Genomic DNA, 23,256 nt, shown 5'->3' with positions numbered 1-23,256 from the left:
CTATGGGCACACATGCATAACAGTAGGCTATATATTTATTTATGTATATATATATTTTTAAATTTCTTTTGACTGTTATTTTCTTGGCAGTGCTAAAACAAATGGACACACCCCCTCTTCAGTAATCTACAGGCCTACATAAATAAACATGTGAGACTGATTACGATTTTTACACATGAAGATTGACCCAAATTATTTGACGTAGTTGATTTCTACTGAAAATAACGCCTTTAAATGGATTCTTTTAATACATTTTGTTATCTTAATGTTTTTTTTTAGCCCCTCCCCACTACAGGTATTATATTTTTGTTAATTTAAGTTCTTCTTCTTCTTCTTCTTCTTCTTCTTCTTCTTCTTCTTCTTCTTCTTCTTCTTCCCATTTGTTGTGAGCTGTGTAGAAAATCTCTCTCTCTCTCTCTCTCTCTCTCTCTCTCTCTCTCTCTCTCTCTCTCTCTCTCTCTCTCAGGAGGAGTGTCAATCGGTGCGGTGTCAATCAGAGCCTCGGCTTCCCTTTCATCTCTCCTTCCTCCCAGTGACTGAGAGAGAAAAAGAGGAGGAGGTGGTGGAGGAGGAGGAGGAGGAGGAGGGGAAGAAGAGGGAAGGCTACATTACCAACACACACATACACACACTGGTTACTTTACACTGTGGAAGCGGTGCGGGAGCAGTGGGAAGTCGGTCCGCGGCGTTTTTTCCCCCTCTGTATCTGTTTTTTGATTGTTTGTTTTCTGACTTTTTGCTTTTATCTCTCCTCAGACGACCATTCTTTGAGGATGTATTTTAACGCATGAAAGCGTTTTTTCTTGTCGTCTTGTTTTTAAACTGTTAAAAGTGTGTTCCTTCCACTTGTACATCCATCCAGTTATCCGCATCCACACAGCGTTTAATTTTTTATATTTTTTTAATTTTCTTACTCTACTTTCTTAAAAATTTCACTCCATTGGACCACCGAGGAAGTATTCAGATTTTTTTAATGCACTTTTTGTCTTTTATTCTACACTCAGACATTTGACTGGACCATATCCGCCGTCGTGTGTTGACTGACTGAGTGATGAGGTTTTAACTCGTGGTTTGTCTCCGTTTTTTATTTTTTTTTTTAAATTTTTTTTCCTCATGACATTGAGGCGTGCTTCACATTTTCATTCTGACCCTTTATATCTGTAGTTCTTCGGGTTGTTTTTTTTTGTTTTGTTTTGTTTTTTGTTTTTGTTTGCTTTTGTTTCAGGGACACACTCCTCCTGTTGCTTCAGTGAAAACACACCGGCTGCGTGTTTCCCAGTGACTCCCGGTCGACGCTCCGGTTCACGAGTAGGGGGAACGATTTCCTACTTCGGTGTGTGGGGGGGGATTGTTTTTTTTTTTTTGTTGTTGTTTTTGTTTTTTTTTTCTTTTTAAATATACTTCGAGACTCTTCAGGGGTGTGTTGTCTTCCGTTTTTGCGCTGAAGAAGACACATTAAAAAGAAGAAAATGCCACAGTTATCAGGCGGCGGCGGAGACCCGGAGCTGTGCGCTACGGATGAAATGATCCCGTTTAAAGACGAAGGAGACCCGCAGAAGGAGCAGATCTTTGCCGAGCTCAGTCACTCGGAGGAGGAAGGAGATCTGGCAGACATCAAGTCCTCTCTGGTCCATGAGTCTGAGAGCAGCCCCAACAGCAACAACCACGATGTGAGTAATGTGTTCACTGATGTGGTGAAGGATGAGGATGAGGAGGATGATGATGAGGAAGATGGGTATCAACTCTGAACTCATCATAGGATGGAAAGCAACCTGCAGAGGGGATAAATAAAGTTGCAGCAATTTAGGTTTCATTCAGCTTTTGGGAGATTTTTGCTTTAATATTCATACTGCATGTAGACTGCAGTGATGTGTGTTTTCCACCTTTAAAAACTCTTACTTTATTTTATATAAACATCAATAACTGGATTCATATGGATTTGAACTAAATATCAATCTGTTGGGTTTTAATGTCATCATATATGAGCCAGCATGTGTGTAGCCTTAAATGCTAATGTTTGATTTCAGATATTGTCTTAGTTGCTTATTTTAAATTTAGAGTAAAAAAAAAAAACATTTTAAGATGTAAGAGCAGCGGCCTCCTCAGCTGCCTGTGAAAAGTGGGTTAATAGCTGTGTTTGCTGTGGTGTAATTCTCATCAGCTGTACACATCAGCATGTGAAACAGTTTAACACACATGGTTTATATTAGCAACCAATATTAGTAATTTACTTTAAGGTTAAAGCTTATAAAAAATACAATAGATCATTTCTCAGTTTAGTGTTGGAGATTTTATTTTCTTATTCCTGTTTATTTTAATATTATCATTTTCCTGGCCAGTGTTTTTTTGTTTTTGTTTTTTTGCTTCTTCTTGGACTGAGAATTATATATATGTATTTCTAAAAACATTTTCATTTTGTTATTTGCTTTGAATTTTTTTCTTCAAATATAATCAGTTAATTCCAGTGTGAATTTTAAAGCTTAAAAACTGCAACAGAAGATTGAATAATGATGCATATTTCATGTCTCTAAAATTAACAGATCCGCTCTCTCAGTCTCTTAATAATCAGTGGTATCTTATAAGCACAGACACAAATTGGGCCTAAACCATGCAGGTAATTTTTTATTTTTTATTTTTGTAATTTCCTCTGCATCCACCTACTGTGCACTGACCTCATGATGCAGACTGCAGTTTTCCTATCACAAAGTTAGTTTTTTTTTTTTTTGTCATTAACCGCAGTGTTAATAGAATTTTGTGCACATCCTGGATGAGACTGTAAACGCTCGCTACCAAATGTCCTAGAGACGCACGAGACAGAGGCTGAATGTTAATTAGGAATCCAGTGAAGTTCGCTCGCTCAGCTTGAAGCCATCCTGAGGGGTCTGAACTCCAAAAAAAGAGGTCCTATTTCCAATCCTGATTTGTAAAATAGGGGAAATGAATGTGTAAAATGTTAGGTGTCTTTTTTATTTTCAGGGACTGAGCTATTTTCTCTCCTTCTCTTTTTTTTTTAATAGGATGATTTTGATTCACTTTCCACTGAGCCTTTTTAATTTCTAACACAAATGCTCTCTGTTTATTTGAATTCAGAAGGAGGCTTAAACTGAGAGCAGAAAATGAGCCCGGACTTATAATATTGAAAACAAGTTAATTTGTAAGCTCCTTAAGGACATGAAGCTTAATTAAGTGGTTCTTTTGAAGCTTTGATGCAGGCTGTTCCATCACCCCTCCATAGATAATGTTGTGTGTGTGTTTTAATATATACATATACATATATATATATATATATATATATATATATATATATATATATATATATATATATATATGTGTGTGTGTGTGTGTGTAGGAGCTTGTTTTGCTTTGGTGACAAGCAAAAAAAAAAGGACGGCCCTGCAGTATTTGTGGGTGTCTCACCGTATCAACATGCCTGTGTGTAACTGTATTTGAAGGCCTCTCCTAATTGATTCACCATCATTTCATTTCCTACTTTTTTGTCTTCTACAGGCAGCTAGACAGTCCCAAATACCGCAAGATTCATATCACGAAAAACACAGAGACCATCCGGAAGATGGTAAGTGACACAGCCTTAAGCGAGGACTCGTTAAATCAGCATGCTTTATGGGACAGGCGGCGTGCACATTTAGCTGTAATAAACCCCACATTTGCAGGATAATGCACTGTAGCTTGAGAAGTTGAGGCAAATGAGAACGGTGTGAAAAAGAAACAGACTGTTTTGTTTTGTTGTGTTTTTTTTTTTTTTTTTTCTTCCTCTCTTCCAAACAGAAGTGATCAGTCACACTCTTGCTCTGTTTGTCCTTTTCTTATCAGAGCCCCTGTTTCTGCTGCTCTCAGACAGATAATCTTTGATCCAGGTCTAGTCAGGACACGCTAAACCTTCATGGATGCAGCTACCTGTTACCTACCTCATAGATGAGGGTGCCAGCAGAAATGGAAATCAAAGAAATTTCTAAATCAAGAACAGGATGATGATGATGATGCACTTTTGGGAGCTAAGCTGTCTGGTCTCCAGCTCAGTCAAATCTAATTCAAAATTTCCATCTGGCTTATGTTTCTTATTATACTATTAACCCAATAAACTATTTGCCCAAATCCCCAGCCCTCTCCAGCCTTTTCGGTGGCGTTGTCACATGCAACATGTTGCTGCCGCTCGGGGCTTTTTGCTCTCTGGCTCATTGTAGTGTGACCCCTCTGCTGCAGGTCATCATTAGTGCTTTGAGGAGGAGTGTGTCTCCTCTTTGTTCCCCTTTCACTCCTCAATAGGGTCCCCTCAAACCAAACACTCCCTGTCTTTACAACAAGATCCATGTTGCCATCAGGCTATATACCACAAACACCCCACTCCCTCCCCCTCTCGGCTTTTAGTACACAGCACGCAGTTGAGTGGCGTTGTATTGGGGCCTCTTGTATAAAGCCCCCTCCGCCGCCCCCCCTCTCACAGGTCAAAGGCATAGGGAACAGTTGGGGCGTCTCCTGTTTTGACACAGTCTGTATGTTCTTCTAATTGGTGCTAATTGGCACAGAGGGGCTCCATTGTTCTCTATATAATACGACCCTCCTCTCCAAGACGGAAAGAAAGGGCACAAACAAAAGGCAGAGGCAAAATAGGGCATGGGTTAAAGCGATCGACAGCGATATCATTACGGCATCAAAACAGGCAGTCGGACTTGGTGTTTAGCTTTGCCACTTTAACTCAGCTGATTTAGTGCCTAGAGCGCATTAGGAATTTAACATTTCAAGCTCAGATTTATTTGTATTTCAGAATAACAGTGTTGACAAACTGAAATATTTCTTGACAAAGCTCTTTATTTTTTTCCTGTCTATTCTTCTTCAGTACGCTCCCTTTTGTCCCTTTTATCAGGAAAACACCAAGACATGTACAGTAAAGGCCATCCATACCCGGGTTACCCAGGCTACATCATGATGAGCAACATGAACAATGACTCCTACATGAACAACGGGTCCCTCTCGCCGCCCATGCCCAGAACGGTCAGTACTAACTTGTTTTTTTTTTAAATTTTTTTTTTTTTTTTATTCCACCTTTTAAGTTAAAGTCATCACATCATAATACACAGAATTATGTCAATTCTAAGACAAGAGCGGGACAAATCAAATATTTGCTTCTTGGCGATTGAGGTCATTTATAAACAAGATAGAACATTGTTGATTTTAATGATGTATTATTTGTAATATTTAATATCTAAGTCAGTTACAAAAATGACATTTAAAGACATTTTTTCCTTTTAAAGTAGGGATGAGTCAAGATCTGATGTTTTATTTATTTAAAAAAAAATTGTTTAGATGAAGTGATGTGCTAAAGAAACACACAGACTCGCATTCATTATTCATAAACAGTTATGGAACTGAAAAGTGAAAATAAACAGAGAGGCTGATTGAACAGCACAGATTTAACTTTGTTAATTTCGTGCTCCTTTAAGACAAATTCAATTTAGGGCAGATCATGGATTATATGGTTCAAAGATAGATTCAAGTAAATAAGTCAATACAAAGTGGCACATTGCATTAATATAAGCAACATGCGTGTAATTGTTCATTTAGAAGTTAAAGAAAAGTAAAATGAACCTGTTGCTTTACCTGGTTATAGATTTGGGTAAAAAAATGATGGGTGGAAGCTCTGCTGTGAGACACATTTGTTTTCTACATGGTTAGGAGAGTCATTGACAGAAGGCTATCAGCTGTTCGCATAAAGTATCAGGATAAAAAGGGGAATGGAACTGTTTTAAAAGAATGAAAAGATGTTTGCTTATAACATTTTATTTTAGAGTGAAAATCAAGTAAATAATATCACTGGCCTTTCTGCTAGTTTATGTTTTCATTCATTCACAAAGAATTTCCTGTCAATGAAAATTAAATACATGTGATATTAACTAATCAGTTGTATTCAAGGTGAGGCATTTATTTCAGAATCCTTACTGAAAAAACGGATTTGTAAAAAAACAAAAAACAAAAAAACAAACCCATAACAGACTCCATGATTTGCACAATTAATTAACTTAAGGAATCATTCATAGTAAAATCTCACCTCTCTGCATTTTTCACTTACTGTTATATGACAGCATTTGATGACATCCATGCCCTTGACAACCATATGTGCCTCTAGGAAACAAAATACATGCCATACTTTGCAGAAGGCGATGAGATTTGCAGTATTTCCCATCTTGTTAAAATCTTAAGTGATGCATGTGTACACGACCCAAGTAAGCCCTCTAATTAGTGCAGCATGACCGAGGAGGCCTACAGGCAGCATCGTGTCTCCGAGGCGGCCTTGCACAGGAGTTTTTAGTCCAAGGGTGGCGTGCGTCGGTGCAGATATTGTCCCTGTAACCGTATTAATTTCAGGCCAGCTGCAGGTCCTCTGCTGGCGGCTTCCTGTGTCTGTCCCGTTTGCAAATTTCTCCTCTCAAGACAGACATAAAACGCAGGGCACACCAGCAGCTGTCTACTCTAATCCTGTTTTTGTCCATGTGTGTGTCTCTGTGTCACACTTGGGCAGACGACCAGCCTCAGCCTTGGCTATGTTTTGATGCCTTTTAAAAAGTCTCCTCCATACAGGAAACACACACATGGTGCAGAATAAACAAAAGCCCTGGGTTGTTTTTTTGCTTTTTGCCGAGCATATGAGTTGGTTTCATCAGGGCAAACTTGCGAAATGCGACTTCAGAGTTATTATAAAGAATCATCTTTCTGAGGCAGATGTGGTTGTTGGGGGCAGATGCCACATGCTGTGTGTAAAGGATCATTCATTCACACGCAACTCTATCATGGAATGATGTTAAAATTGCATTGCTTCCCCTCTGCCAAAGCTGGGGAGGGTAAAAGTATGTGACATTGTGGAGAAACTGTGATTACCTCATGATTCACCCTCTTCATTTTACAAATAGAAGAACTTATATGATGCGGGTATGATGCTTTCCAAATTTTCTTTGTGTGGCTCATTTTCTTGTCAATTAGATCAATTATTACACTGAACAACTGCTAGAGATCTGTATGGAGACCATCTGATGGGATGAGAGGAAATTACCCCTTGCTACAGATGAATTAGTCCAAGCAGTTAGGCAGAGACTTGGTGCCAAAACTTTTAAGGCCTCGCTTTCATTTCATTTACCATGGCTGTTTTTTTTTTTTTTTTCTTCACCCAATTTTCCCCCTTCCCCCTGTCTTCAATAAAACGGTAGTCATTTCATATACGTTTCTCTCACTTATCCAATAAAATGAGCCAGGGATTGGTGGAAGGATCACAGAACATGAGTCCTCTGGCTTTCTCACTGATGTCAGCTTGCTGCCTGTGCTGCTGGCCACCGCAGCCACAGTATCTGCAGGCCTGGGATCGGTTTTCACCCAGATCAAAGGCACATTCTCTCTTTCATTCTCTTCCATCCCCAGCCCACCACTGCCCCCAGTCCCAGTAGTTTAGATTGATTTCCATTGACCATGACATTCCTGCACATGCCGTCCAGTCATGATGGAGCTGCTGGGAGTTGCTGATTGTCAGCAGATTTTGGGGGGGATCTTGGCCGATAGCTTGTCTCTGCCACAAAGCCGAGATTTTGGTGTGAAGATGCATTATGGTGTTGAGTTGCATATACTGTATGTTAATGCAGATTTCAAACATTCGTGACCACATCAAACGGTCACGTGTGTGTTATGAATATCCTGATGTTTATGTAAACGTATAGCTGTTTAGGGGGATGTGGAGTCTGCAGGGCACCCTGAGCAAAAAGTGTGGAAAGACTGTTTCATTATAATGTGATGTGGTCCCTTTTTAAAAAGATAAGAAGGGAGTAGTGGATTTACTGGATTGCATGTGAGGTTTACAAGTTCTTACCTTATTGTGCACAAAAATTAGCTATTTAAGTTAAATTAGGTTAACATACAAATATATCTACACTTTACAACCGACCTTCTGTTCAGATGTGAAACTGCTCACTGTATTCCTGATGCATCAACACCTGAACTGTCCCGTGTCTTTGGCACACACATGTAAAACCCAGATGTATTTATCATCAGATTTCACTAGTATATTTACCTTAATTAAATGAACTTAGAGCTGTTTATAGCTTTACAGAAGTTGGCGCTAGTGCCTTCACTATTGCTGTGAAAGTTGTTTGAATTTTTATTTAACACTTCACAGGTATTGTTTTTATTGCATCATTTCTGTATTATTTTTTTAAATAGCTTTTTAACGGTTGAGAGAGAGAGCCAGGGTAAACCCCATTTCATTGCACTTTAATGTGTACCTTAAATGCACTTGGCAAATAAACCTGGACTTAATTTAATGTCTGTTTGGGGCATGAAACCTTCACTCACCTTAGATACCTTCTTCTCCACACTTGTTGAGAATTTTGCCATATCTTAAGAAGGGCTAATTATTAATTTCTAAAGTATATCTCCTGGGCACTAGATACTGCTTTCTTTCCTAAACATTCCCTTCCAGTATTTGTTGCACTGATGGCATTAGATTTCCACAACTCATTGGCAAAAGTTACACACTGTGATATCAGATTCTGACCTTTAAAGCTCGAGTTTTAGCGAGCACAAAATGTTAATGCATTTAGCAGAAGACGTCTAAGACATCATTCTGCACTCTGAAAGTACAAGCCAAAATAAGCTTGGGTGCAGAAGTTTAACTTAATGCTGAACACAATATAAAGAAACTCATCCACCTTTATGTTTCCTACCTTTTGTTATGTAAAACTAGTCATCACTAAGAAAACTTAGAATAGTTGCGCTCTAGCAGATTCTTTGTCATTGTTTGTTCTGACATGCTTTTACAGCGACATGCTTTTTTTTTTTTTTTTTTTTTTGTCAAAGTGATCAAACCATCTTCCATAATATTATAATGTTTTTGAAGTCTGTTCTTCAAAGTGGTTAGGGTGTCGTCGCTTCTGGTTTGATTTGTGGAAGAAGATAAGTTGGCTGCTTGTGCCTTATCTGTAAATGAGTGGTACTTTAGCCTCCAGTCAGGATTTTTAAATGACAGCTTCTAAATAAAGATCAGCAGGCATGTGAGAGGCTGTACATATTTTTAAATGACCTGAAAACCATTCTCAGAGTATTGTCACTTAAACAGCCCCCATGGGTTAAAAAAACTCAGGTTTAATAGGTTTAGCTCATGACATCTTACACACCACTTTAAATAAACTCATCAATGCACGGCTGATTAAATAAAATCACGGCTGTGTGTTGATATTGCAGAGATACAGTACGAGGATTTTCACCAGATGATAGAGATGTGTAGGTGATCTGTGTAAGAGTAACAGTGTCACACACTTGGGCAGAGGAATGGATAGAGTCGCTGATATATATATATATTTTTTTCTGAGCTGAATTTTGCTGTTGTGGTATTGGAGGGGAGTTTAGAGAGCTCCCTTTCCTTTGCCGTACAGTCTTTCTCCCTTTGGACCCTCAATTGCAGATCCTCATGGCGAGAAAGAAGGGATGTGTGGTGGGGGTGCAGCGCTGCGCTTTCCCTTTGATGTAGTGGGAACGTGACGGATGTGCTAGCCAGTGTCTCGCAGCGTGGAATCACTAACCCAGGCTTACCTAACGGGATTTGGTAGGACCGCTCTGGTGTCCCTCAGTGCCATGTGTGTCCTGAGCTCATGCCCCCAGCGCTACCATGGAAGATCCCTGTTAAAGAGAACACTACATTTACCAGCAGCCTTCAATTTCCACATATAACGTTCTAGATGGCAGCTTATGGCACCTTGTGTAGTTTTTTTTAAGTCTCACTACAGGGTGGACATGCTGTGTGAAGTTTACTAGAGCTCAACGTAGCATCTTGCCTTTAAGCAGCTGAACTCTGTATAATCACAGCTGATCCCACTCCGATAGCACGACCTGTATGTATGTTTAAGTGTAAAATAAATGAAGAAAACGTATTAAGTTAAAAAACAGTATACTTTTATTGTATGCCGTCATTTCTTCCCTGAGGCAGCATTTATCAAAGAGTCACATTGACATTGATGTCATCTGTTGTGCAGCTCCAGCGGTGAAATATGTGTACATATGACGGACGGCACTGGGACCTCCCACAGAAAGAAACACTTGATGTGTGAGGCTCTTTGTAGTGCCGCTGGGCCCACGGTGCTTTGTAAACGGCACCATTAACGCCAAGGTTCCTTCTTGTCCTCTGTTGTATGGTGATGCTGGTTGACACATTTGCTCCATATGCACGCTGCTAATGACGCCATGTGGTTGTAATCACCTTATCAGTGTGTTTCATCTTGTTAAATGGAGCTTTGCAGAGTGATTGTCTACACAGACTGAAAGATATGAGATGTTGTGCAAGAGGGATGAGAACCAAAAAGACGTCACTCAGGGTTGAAGTTTCTAGATGATATGTTGTCATTGTAACTCTTAAATGTATTATAAAACACTTTCCAGTGTTGCCCAAGTTTTCTTATAAAAAAAATGCTTTTGAAACACTCATAATAAAATGTCAGAGTGACGTTTTAAAAAAAAAAACAAACAAAAAAAACCCCAGATCAGCACCAGATCAGAAACGATTAGAAACTTCTCAAACCTATAAAAGTTGAATATAGACAGAGATAAAATCCTTAAAGTTACGTATGCAACATTTCCACATTAAAAGATTTTAAAACGACTAGTCATATGTTACACATTTTGACTTGTGTGCTTTTCATATTAAATGTTTCCAATAGTGTTTGAATCCTGAGAATAGCATAATACTCACGTCGGTGTTTAATTTGCAGATGTTTAATCACAATAAAGGACATCAGGAGGCTATATGTAGCAAGACATAATGTGAATAAAAGTTTAATCCATTACCATTATTATTATTGGTGGTGAAAATAACTCCCACCATGCCATGCTTCTTCACAATGTTTTCTACTATGTTTTTGTCGTTCTGTTTGGGACTCCTAGCGGCAGAAATTATATACTGTGTGTTTAACTAGTTTAAAAAGTGCTAAAAATGTATCAGAGAACAGTAACCCACAGTGGCATGACATGCAGTCACAAATTTAACCCTTGCTGATGTTTATTTTGGGCTTGTGTCCCTGCTCAAAGTGAAACACTCGCAGATGAGGACACTTTCTTCGTCCCCTCCCTCCCTTCCTCCCACTCATATGGATGAAGCTTAACCAATCAGGCTGCGCTGCCTGGAGCCAGCCAGTCAGGCTTCCACGGCCCGAGCCGCAACACCTGCTCGTGGGGCTTCACTCTTCACCAACAGCCTGCTGCTGATCTCTGGGGGTCAGTGCAGGGCCCCACCAAGGTTGTCCCTTATGCCCATTTCTGTTTGAATGGGCTGGGTGTGGACTTCCTGTTAGGGCGGGTCAGAAATGGAGTCAAACGGGCTCCAAGCGTATGCATGTCTGGTGTGTTTTTGGCAATTTATTGAGTAACTGTCATCACTTTTGGAATTGTTATGGCTGTGCTAGACGAAACTGTGGGTGAAGACGCTTAACAAGGCGTTTATGAACTGGATCTCGGCTCTGTGCTAAAATGTAAGCGTAATGTGTTCGTTTAGCTTTAGCAAATGCAATCACGGCAATCTAAAAATACAATGAATATGTCTTGGTTGGGCTAAACTGACCTTTCCTAGTTCCTCAGCAATAATTAAAGATTGCCTTTGGTCTGTCAAAGCTGATCACAGTACCTCACTGTTCCCTGACACAGTTGTAAAATGAGTAAAAACATGAATAGCTTTATTGACTTCATCCTGACAGCTTGTAGGTCTATATAGAGTCGAGCAGTGTTCCGGCTAGTAAACTGCAGCAAGGGGAACAATAGGACCACAGGAGTGAAACATGGGTGCAAATCCTGCCGGCTGTGTCCGGACTTCAGAGAAGCTGAAACAGCCCTCACTTTGTCCTGCTAAGAAATAGAGCTATGATCAATAGCTGCTCTGTTGTATGAAGTTTGTCAGTCTCTGGCGCTCTCCCTCCCTCCCTCCTTCTCTTTGCTGTTTCATATTTTTCAGAAGCTCATTATTTCTTTCTGCTGTGGGTGTGAGTGCTAAAGAGGCTCACATGCAATGTGTATCTGACAGCGCTGAAATATTAATGGTCCCCAGTGTAGGAGGTTGGTATAGGGCCTGCATAGTTACAGTACAAAGGGTGCCTTCTCGCCACTAGGCTTTATTAGCCAAGCTGTTAAATGAATGGATGGATATAGCCTGCACTCTTTCTTCATGCCTCCTTCTGTGTTTTTGCGCTAAACATCAAACCACTTTGTTTTTAGTTTAGCAATTTCCAACACATACACTAAATGGGTATTAGACACACTCGCAGACTCACACGTGCACACGCATACATGCACAAGACTGTTGAGCTTTCTGTGGGTGGACAAAGAGGAGGGCTTTGCTATCAGTTCATTTTGTGTGGTCTTGGCCATAAAAAACACCCTGTTCTTTGACTGTGAAAAAAGCCTGTCTTTAATTTTTGGGAAACCCATAAAAGTTTGTCGCTCCTTTCATATCGGCTGCAGAATTGAAAACAAATGCTACATTCTCCCCTCCTCTCCTTTGAACTGCCCAATTATGGAGTTGTGAAAATAAAAATCAGTCTGTAGATCTCTTTCCCCCTTCTCTTTTTCTTTCCTTCCTTCTCTTCCCCCCTTCTCACTCACTCTCTTCCTCGTTCACTTTCTTTTTTTTCTTCTCCCTCCTTGTTTTTGAAGAAACCGAGGGGGATCACTGATGTCAAAGTCAAAACCAAGAGCATTAAGAAAACTGGCGAAATGCAATACAGCTGCAATCCGACATGACGCTAGAAAATAGGGCTGAGGAGCAGAAAGCCTCTCTCCCGTATTCCCAGGGCGCGCAACTGCTCCCGGCCTTGGCTTTGATCTCTTCAAAGCCTCCTGCCTCCTACTAGATGGAGAGTCTTGGCTGCCGCTCGTGAGCGCTGGAGAGAGGCAGAGAGGGGAGGTGGGGGGATGTTTTGGGGGGTAGGGGGAGCCGTCGTCTTTTCCTTTCCAGGGCTGAAATCAATCACAGTGCCGAGGCAATTATGTGTAATTCAACCCCGGCCAGATTAGTGACTCTTGTTACCTGAGCGACCGGAGCTCTGTAATCTGCGAGACACACCGGCCTCACCAGCAAAGGAGTAGCCAGGAACAGGCGAGGGCACTTGAGGGAAAGGAGGGGATTGAGGGGAGAGGGAGAGGTGCTGAAAAGCAGGCTGCCATGCTGCTGTCCAGCAGAGCAGAAAATCAGAGTACAATGGAGTGATTACACTTGCAGATGTAGCCATATTTCTGACGAGGTGGATTGAGAGAACAGAGGGAATGAAGAGCGCTGATTGCCATGGAGCTCGCTAGTTAGTGTGCTAACGAGGCGGCTCTCTTTTGTGTTAAAACATGTGCGTAATGTCACCTCCATTCCGCTTCCAGTCCTCCCCCACACTATCCACTACCCTGTCCCCCTCCAGTGCCATATCTCTATCCCTCATGCCCTCCACAGCCGGCTCCAAAATGCAAGCTTGGCCAAGACTCCTGCCCCAGGCGCCCAATTTACTATGGCTGGAGAAAAACTCAGTGGCCCCAAGTCACAGAGGAAAAAACAGCAGAGCTGAATGCTGCTCTTTCCCTGCTGCTGCAGTTTGCCTGATCTGTGCAACTGTTTCAGTGTCTAAACATGCAGCAGTGAAACACTCTACACCCTCATGCCTTTTTATGTGACTTACTGAGGAGATTTATCCCAATTATGTTTGCTTCTGGTCTGCAAGTCTAGAATGAAGCAGGATTTGGATGCACCTTGATGACTAATTCACCTTTTTGAGATTGTTTGTAAGACTTTAAGTTAGGTATGTAAGATCTTTAAGTTAGGTCTGTTATAATTTTATGTGGAATGTAAGGGAAAATTAATTGAAGGTTGGATGGAGGGCAGAGGGAGAATTCGCAGAATCACATTATCAAATCAGTTAATTGGAAATATATGATAGGCCTTGCTTTGACTGTCTGTGAGCACTGATGTCACAGGGAGAGAACAAGGCTTTGTTTTTTTTTTTATCCTCAGTAGTCACTTGATGCAGGATGATGAAACCCACAAAGATATCTAGCAAGAATGTGTTTGTTCATCTGATGAGCTCGCTTCATGCGCCATGTTTCTTTTGATCATCGGACCGCGTTCTCTGATAGAAGGCACTTAATTTTCTCGTGAGATGTACGCATTAAATAAATTAGATGTACCGCCCTGTTAAAATAAAAGGTAGTTGATCAGGACCCTGTGATAGTTTTAACAAAAGCAGGGCTGACAGGGAAGTGGAGCCGACTCTAAAAATATAAAGGTCATGCTGAATGGATTATGTGGCATCAATGGAGCCACCGTCCAGCTCAGCAGGAGCCCTTAAATCCACTAGCAGCCATAACCCTCAGCTCAGGAGCCAGGTGACGCTTTTCATGTCCTCCAATGGAGAGACATCACAGAGACATCCTCCACTTTGAGCTGCCCGTCATCAAACAATGCATCAAAACATCAAATCAATCCACCCCCGCTGTACCCCTATCTTTTGAGATGAAAGATTCTGAAATGGAAGTGCACGCTGCGTCCCCCACACCTCCAATCTACATTTTGCATTCATATATCACAAACACCTTACATATCAAAGCAGCTACACAGTGAAGAAGTTGTGTTCTGTTATCTGATCTCCAGTCATGACCAGAGAAATCTGGGTTAAAGCTGTAAATAAAAGATCAGTAAATGCATTTGGCTACAATGAACAATTTATTATTATCATTTAATCTGTCAAATATTTTCTCACATTCTCTCTAATGTTTCTTTAAATCATGGATTTGTAGTATATAATCAATGTTCTGAAGAATGAATGTATTTCATGTCAACATTACGTCACTCACTTTCTTTTCTGGTTAGATTATTCTTATCACTTATCAATTTTATTCCCTTTCTCTTATTGATTCTCCTTGGATTAAGGAATAAACTATAGTACAAATGGCTTTGTTTGCATGAACTCTTTGTCAAACATGCACTAACATTTTGCATTTGATTTGAACAAACCTCAGAAAGGGTTCTAAAAGGGGGGTTTTAAAGGAGTGTTAGAGCTACCTGCTGCCGCCTCTGAGGCTTGACATCATCTAAATGTAATTATAGGACATGGAGATTATTCATAAACAATAGTGAAAGCAGGTTGACACAGTGAAATGGTGCTAACATCAACAGTATTGATAGAACCAGGAGGAGTTTAATGTTACCAGCTGTCACAGAAGTTGCTTTGGTGAAGGCTCCGCCTCCAGAGTCATGGCCACCTTCACCAAGCAGCCAATCAAAGATGTTACATTGGTGCAGTTTATTGGATGCTGTGACTTAATGTTTCTGCATGTGTTTCCCCCTTTGTTATAATGAAAGGTTTGCAACTGTTGCAAATGCCCTAGTGTCATCGTTACTGGAGAAATACAACCATACTTAAAGGTGGGGTGTGAGAGGTTTTCCTGGAGCATTTTTTAATATATTGCTTAAAATCCCCTTCACACCCTGATTACAACCAATTAATTAAATGCTCTAACACAAAAATAAAAAATTTAGTCACCTGTGGAATGGACAGGACTGAAAAAACACCATCCAATCATTTTAAGCACTCGATTCATGCACGAAGAGGTGTACGCATGGAGGGGGAGGGACAAATGGCAGTTGAGTTTGATAGACATATCACCATTCAATCATTTCGATTGAGCGCTTAAAATGATTGGATGGTGTTTTTTCAGTCCTGTCCGCTCCACAGGTGACTACATTTTTAAAATTTTTGTGTTAGAGCATTTAATTATTTGGTTGTAATCGGGGTGTGAAGGGGATTTTAAGCAATATAGTAAAAAACGCTCCAAGAAAACATCTCACACCCCACTTTTAAGAGCACTTCTGCCATGATGCCATGTCGGACACATTCTGAACCAAAATATGGAAATGATGAGATGATGCATTTGATGTGATACCGTCACAGAACCGATAGGCAGAATCATTAATTACGCAGACTAATGATTCCAAAGGATTGACATACATACTGAGAATCAGTTCTCATGGAGAACCAGTTGTGGTTTCCATCCCCAACAGTGTCTGTGTTGGTTATTGATTAATGATTAATGATTCAGTTTAGATTAAAAAAAAAAAAAAAGCCTCCTGTAATTCCTCACAGCTCAAAGTGAATTCTGAAGAGTGCTTGTTTTCACCAACTGACTGCACACACACACATGCACATATGCACAAATATTTCATGAATTCCACACATAATTAAAAAAGTCAACTAATCAATGAAGCAGTTAGTTATGACTTGACTGAGTAATAGATACAAGGTTGATCTTCTGCCACCAAACTTGTGGCTTAAACTTTTGTGAAATGGAAAAATATTAAAAATTTAAATCCTTTTGTTTGAGGTTGGTGATGTTCAAATTGTTTTCTTGAAAGGTAGCTAAATAAATAATAATAAAAAAAATCTTAATGTCTAATTTAATTTTCTGTAATGATCCCTAAAAAATAAACTTTGTTAAAACATTCCACATGCATTCACTCTGCCATCATTGGAGAAATACGATTGTATCTATCTGTAAGCATATGAGCCAGCTGCTATGAATAAACTCAGCTAAGAGCTAAATTACATCCACTGTGTTCATTGTATGGCTTATCATTCAGATTAGCAGCATCAGGTGCATGAGTGTACCCTATAATGTTGCTGTAACCATATGCCCTGAGCCTAAGGAGTTCCTTTTGTGCTCTAAAATATTCACTATTACCATTTCTTTAGCGGTATCAAGGGATCAGCAGACGTTGTCCGTTGCCATGTTGTACATGGTCATTGTTTTGTTTGTATTAAACCCGACAAAACCCCACTGCAAAGCTAATTGATGGAGGCGGAGTTTTCATGTGACCGTTCAGATCCTTGGAGAGGTTCTTGAAGTGTTCCCTGCTTCTGTGAGGATGGAGAATAGCCATTTGTTCAGAGGGGATCAGATTTGAATGGCTTTGTGCTTTTCATTCAGATCTTAGCAGGGGCGTGTGTGCTTGGCTAGAAAGAACCCCTAAAATGTGTGGTTTGATTAATGACTAATTCCAGGCTGAAAAGCAGTTGTTGGTAGTCTTTACCAGTTAATCCCTTAAAACGAGGAATCGCACCCAAACACTGGGCTGTTGGTATTGTTGCACAGTCCATAATGTGAATGAGCCTAAAGGTTTGCCATATGATCGACAACCATGAATACTTCTAATCACTGTGCTGTGATCCCTGCCTCATTATAACCAAAACAGTCAAATCATGTGTAGCATACTAAAAAACAGTGTTTTGTATGCGTGTCTAATTGTGGGCAAAGCTCATTTTGGAATGTGAAAGGCTAGGTAACACTCACTGCGCTTTGATGCACACTATTACACAGAATATGAGAATATTCCCAATTGAATTTGGAGAATCTAAATTCTGACTTTTTCTGAATGGGACAACACAGGTGGGATATGTCAATTTTTGAAGCGCTCTTTGGTTATGTATACAGTGCATTTAGAATATGCCTTTCAAATGGGGATTTCACCACAGTTTGCAACACATTTACTCATGTTTTTATGTTTACCTCTGTGTTGTGATAGATATGTATGCCCAAAAGAAAAGCTTTCACTTCCAGTCAGAAATAGAAATAAACCTATTTATAATCATTCATTGAAACAACAAAGTTTGATGGTTTCAGCAGGTTTTCGATCCTTAAATTTCTTAACATCGAACTTTTCAGGCATATAGTTTTTATGGAACAAAATGTTCAGTAGTCTGCCTGGAGGAAAACTTGGAAAGAATTGCATTTTGATGCAAAGAAGCAAAAGCAGTTCTAGACAGTTTTTCTATAATCTGACCTAATAAACGGAATGTTACAGTATCTTTAATTGGAGCACTCATGGCTGCACAGAAATATGAATATTCATTTACATTAGCCAAGTAAACAGTTTTAATGGGAGTTTTGTCTTTTCAGAGTAAGGGCCAAAAACTAGATTTTTGGTGCATGTAAACATAGTCACAGTTTGCATCTGCAAGAGCAGTGCAGCACTGAGGTGAAAATCAGCAGTGATCATGTGACTGCGGGGTCAGAAGTTCAGCCTATGGCCAGGACACAGGTGTAATGACATCTGAGGCAAAAAGCGTCCTTACCTGAAACATTATGTAACCTGGCTATTTAAGCCCATCACGAGAAATTTAATCAGCCTACTAAATTCACGTATGTATTTTTTCCCCATAATTTTAAGTCATCAGTGGTTCCTACTCAGTCAATGCTAAGTATTTTTATTTTTTCTATTCTTATGTTATGTGGGTGGGTGCGCATCTGTCTGTGCGAAATACAGAAGGAAAACTAGGTCAATACTCTCTACAGCTCAGGCAGAAGGCAGATCTCATTCAAATCACCTCCCCAACCGTATTTTCCTGATGTGTGCACCATTGAAAATCTTCCCCTCAAACACAGCACCTTCACTCCAGCTCTGTGCCGTTTGCCTTCGTCCAGCTTTTGCTGGTTAGCTTGCATTGCTAATATTTACCCCTTCCTTACCAATGGTGTAATGTGTAGTGTTGCATTGCAGAGCTGGGGCTTAGAGAGAGAAGTACTGTCTCTAGCTCCCGTCTCCACAGGTAGAGACACACAAAGACCCCCACCAGACTCTATTTTCCCCCTCAACGCTGAGCTCCCAAATCCAAACTGACAGCCATTCATGCCCAGAATACCTGGGTGAAAGCTGAGGGGGGGAAACACTATCTAGGTGTAGCAGGCAAATCCGCTCTTGTTCGACGGATCTATGAAGCTTCTGCATGAGGCAACTCATCAGCACTTTTCCCCCATTCTCTGCTGCCTTTTCTCTCTGTCTCTCCGGTATTGTGTGGAGGCTAAGGTTTTAGTGCACTAGCCATGCAAAGTTAGCTAGTGCTGCGATTTTATTTGTGTACGTCTTGCAGGGGCCTTCGAGTGTTGTTGTTGAATGTGGATGTTGGCACAGACGTGTTGCCTGGCATGAATGTAGCTACTCAGCAGACCAGAGCTGGCTTCTAATGATAAATCATGCAGGGTGTGTTAATGCAGCAGCGGGGTTGCTATAAATAGTGCTGGAGAGGGATGCCGATTGATTCAGGAAGAAAAATAAAGCGTGCTTTGAAAATTTTCTGCTTGTGGTCAGTGTTACGAGGCTGAGTGGAAACATGGGGCCCTAAGGGGGACGTTCCAGTTGGTTTGAAACACATAGCTGATCAGGTAAGGGCAGTGACACATATCAGCAGGCTGTCTATAAATGAATTGGACACATTGACAGTGTCCAGATATTCCAGGCTGCTGTGTTTTTTGCAGTCTGAAATGAAAGTTAAAGCCTGCTGGAAAAGTTGCTAGATTTCTCCTGACGAGGTCATGCGCTAGTTTACGTATCCATCGTGTCATCATGCAGCTATTTTATAAATATCTGAAACTCTGCATTGTGCAATTAATTGTAACTGATTCTAATAATTGGATATTTCATTAGTAATTTTGAACAAAACCAGATGACTTCATTTAGCTCTCTACTCTGAAGAAAGGCAATGGAAGAGTTGACTGGCTCACAAACTGATCAGTGATTGGTTGTTGGGTACACCCATTCACAGCTGGATGGTGTTGCTTTAGGTAACATGCACCTGAAACATGAAATACAGGTGATATAGTGGTATAGGTCAGTGGATTACCTGCGGGAGGTCGAGGTCATTATGAACACCTTTGTACGTGTAGTAGTCAGCTATGTCCGGTACTGTCCATTGTGTCCACAAGAAACAATGTTTTTTTTGTTTTTTTATTTTGGATGGAGATTTTATAAATGAAAGTCATTTTGAAAGATTTTGTTCCTCAAATAGAGAAGAAAAATATCGGGAGAAGTGTGAACAAGGCACCAATGTAACACCATGCTGCAGACAAACGTCTTACTGTCATTACTAAACTTGAAAGAGGAAAAAGTACTAGATTGTCATTAAAAAATCGATAGGAAGTCTCAATAGTTGACAATATAGCACAAAAAGGCAACACTGGCCTTTAGTTTTAGCAGTCCTAATATAGTGTATGGATGGAGCAAACCTGCTGGAATGCCACACATGCGTATTTTCAGGTCTTTCTCTTTATAGTTGTCTCTGCATTTTCACAGATAAATCATTGAGTATTTTGCTGGAGAAGAACAGTATGGTCCATTGTAGCTTACGTTCACTAGCACCTAGCTAACTCTTTCTGTTAAAAATAGGTATTGCACAGTGATTTTGCAGAGGTTAGCATGCTCAAATCATTTGTTGAGGATAAATGGGTAGCCTATCATCATTGCTTAAATTAAATGTCCAAATAATTATTTTTAATATGTATAAAAGTATATTTGCTAGTGAAATGTTTGATTCTTATTAATGGTTAAATATGTGACATTTGCATGTTAAAGTTTTTATTTAAGTCTGTGTGCTTTGAGCCATTTGCTTATTGATGTAACACCTCCATTTCAAAGCTAACAGTAGCTAACATTGCTAGTGTTACTGTTATTACTTTAGAGGAACAGAAGAGAGGCACTGAGGAACTTGAGAGTACTGTTAAAGGCAGGGTTCTTACTAGGATTTTTTCATAGCGTAGGGGCACCATGTATACGTGTTTGGTGCGTACACGTTTGGCGCTGCTCCCGCACTTCGACGCAGACATGATCGAAGAAAAATATTCACTTTCCACGAAATTAGGGATAATCGGAGCGGCACTCACACTACACGCATGCACAGGCTAAATTTTAGATATAATTTTCCATGGGTGATCGGTCCATTGAAATAAGATAAATTGATTGAAGTCTCATTGTCAGCCAATGAGCGTAAGGCAAGTGATGTTGCCAGGCGGTTGTCAATGTCTTGCAGACAATACCAAGGCACACAAAGGGGTGTTGATTATATTGTTCTCATTTCCTGTCTGCAGCACTTTGCGCCAAGACAAAGGAATATATTTTTTCAAATTCAAATCTCGTTATCATTACGCTGGACGATCACACACACACAAAAAAACACCGCTACGCTGGTTGAAAGACAGCGTCGCGGGTCAAATCTCAGCATCGGGGCCCCCAGGGACAGCGTCGGGGGCCCTGACGTTCAATGACGCTACCGAGAACCCTGAAAAGAGTGATATTTTGCTTTTTTAAATGGAATTATGCATTTTAAAACATTTCCCTGTGGTCTACATAAACTGTAAATGCTATGCTTGGGTCTGAATTCTTCATTAATTCAACTCCACAGGTCCATCTTCAACCCTATTTCTGAGTAATGACACTAGAAAGGTTGTTACGAGCACTGGCCCTTTAAATGCAAATGAGCCACTTCACACCCCACCCCCTCCAGGTTGTTGACCGTGTTTTCTGTCCCGTTCAGCCACATGTGTTTGTTAACACAACCAACAACTGAACATTTTAGGTAATCTGCTCGAAGTTTGGACATATTTTCAATTTTTACTACAACTGCTGCTGATAAACAATTATGGTGTATTCGGAGAAATGTTTGTTGGAAGTCTTGACCTTATATGTGCAAATGTGGTGACATAACTAGTTCTAAAATGTGACAAATTAAGAAGGAAACAGGTTGTAGAAATCCACTTGATTTTTGCCGGAATGAATATAAAGATAGCTTTGCAGCCCCTAGAGGGTTCAAATTCTAACTTTATGAACTATTAGGGTCCAAATACACAAATAAATGTACCAAAGACTAATAAAAGTGGGTTTAGCAAAATATGACCCCTTTAAAGATTTTCATATCGAGGTCCTCTTCATGTAAATCGATGTGGATTTAGCTCACATCAACAAATGGCTCCCAGTGTCAAACTATACTCAAACACATGAGGATACATGAAGCAGCCCCTATTGAAATCCATTTTGCAGGTTCTAATAAAACCTGCAACATTTAAGTTGTGGTGGTGCAGATAGTGTTCTTTGTATGGGTATAGATGCCTAGTGGTTCTTGAAGTGTGTGTGCGGTCTGCCTTTGTGTATGTGTTTGTGTGTGTGCTCGCAGGCCTGCTGACAGTGGCACTTCAGCAGAATGTTTGCCCTTTCCTCAGTCCTTTGATGTGACCAGGTCCTGCTGTGATAATGAGCCCTGTGCCCCGCCGCAAGGTGAACATCCTGCAGTTCGCCCAGGGCTCTGCCAGAGCAGCAGCCCTTCCCCCAGCACACCTCCAACACACACAGACACACACTCTGCAAACACAACAGTGAAGGAACAAAGCTCCACTGTCATAGAAACATCTTGAGTCCAAAATCCACACTATTGCTCATAAACACAGAATGTACCACAGTAGGGCTGCACAATATGGTTGAAATCAATCTCACGATATTAATAAGAATATTTTTTCAAACAATATTTATATATCATGAAAATGCAAACACCCAATTAACTGATTTATCCTCACTGATTTATGTAATTACAGAATATATTAGGCCTAATGATGAAATATTTGTTAATTTGACTTGCTTTAAGTGCAAACCGCCACTTAATGGCAATATCTACTCAGACTTTGGTTGTATAAATCAACACCAGACATGCTCCCTCTTTGGTTCATGAACAGATAATCATATGCCTCGATAATGAACCGTGCTACAAGTGACACACAAACAGCCAATCGTTTAACAGGCATTTTGTTGAGTTGCATCATCACTACGCCCGTGAAAAATGAATGACAAACCAGTCATAAGTCACACGAAGCTGCAACATGTGTGATCTTCACTGGAAAATATCAGCAAGACTTGCAAAAACAACAGTGCGACTCACCATTTTTAAGTGTCATAGAGTATTAGCTGGTTCAGTAGGTACAAAAGCAAACCTAGACCTGTAACAGAAGCAGAGTGGCATACTAACAGCCACTTTCAGACTAAGCAGTTTTGTAATAAAATAATTAATAAACATACACTAATATTGCAGATGCAATGTGTTTAATTTATGTGGATGAGGGAAATTACTGCTAGTCTTTTTTTTTTTTTTTTTTAATTAAATGGTCACTATTATTGGCCTTGATAAATAAAAAGCAATTTAAATAGAAAATAAATTCCTTAAATTTGACCTTTTTCACTCATTAAAAATTATATTTTGTCAACTGAAACGAACATTTTGTCATGATAAATTGTTCTGCTGTATTGCCACAGCACCTCACTTAAAATAAAGCAGATTTACAAATAGCATAAGCTGAAAATAAATTGATTTGCTTGATTTTTCTGTTGATGAACTAATCTGGGATTCGTTACAGCTCTAACGACAGATGTTTACA

At 40.1% G+C, this 23,256-nt stretch overlaps 1 protein-coding gene across 3 annotated transcripts in view; it reads left to right on the top strand.

Moving 5' to 3' along the window:
• The first annotated feature begins 1,387 nt into the window (after positions 1–1,387).
• The window catches only part of lef1 (lymphoid enhancer-binding factor 1), a 56,263-nt gene continuing 34,394 nt past the window's right edge, over positions 1,388–23,256 (top strand). For 2 of the 3 annotated variants that reach the window (XM_030149453.1, XM_030149447.1), the window contains exons 1-3: positions 1,388–1,670; positions 3,508–3,574; positions 4,856–5,010. In XM_030149453.1, the coding sequence (XP_030005313.1) occupies positions 1,470–1,670; positions 3,508–3,574; positions 4,856–5,010 (423 nt within the window). In that variant the 5' untranslated portion in view covers positions 1,388–1,469. The remainder of the gene's footprint in view (positions 1,671–3,507; positions 3,575–4,855; positions 5,011–23,256) is intronic. The other variant, XM_030149462.1, reaches the window with a different exon arrangement.

Source organism: Sphaeramia orbicularis, chromosome 1 (genome assembly GCF_902148855.1).
Source record: "Sphaeramia orbicularis chromosome 1, fSphaOr1.1, whole genome shotgun sequence".
In the NCBI taxonomy this organism is placed as follows: Eukaryota; Metazoa; Chordata; class Actinopteri; order Kurtiformes; family Apogonidae; genus Sphaeramia; species Sphaeramia orbicularis.
This window is presented reverse-complemented; position numbering and strand designations above follow the sequence as displayed.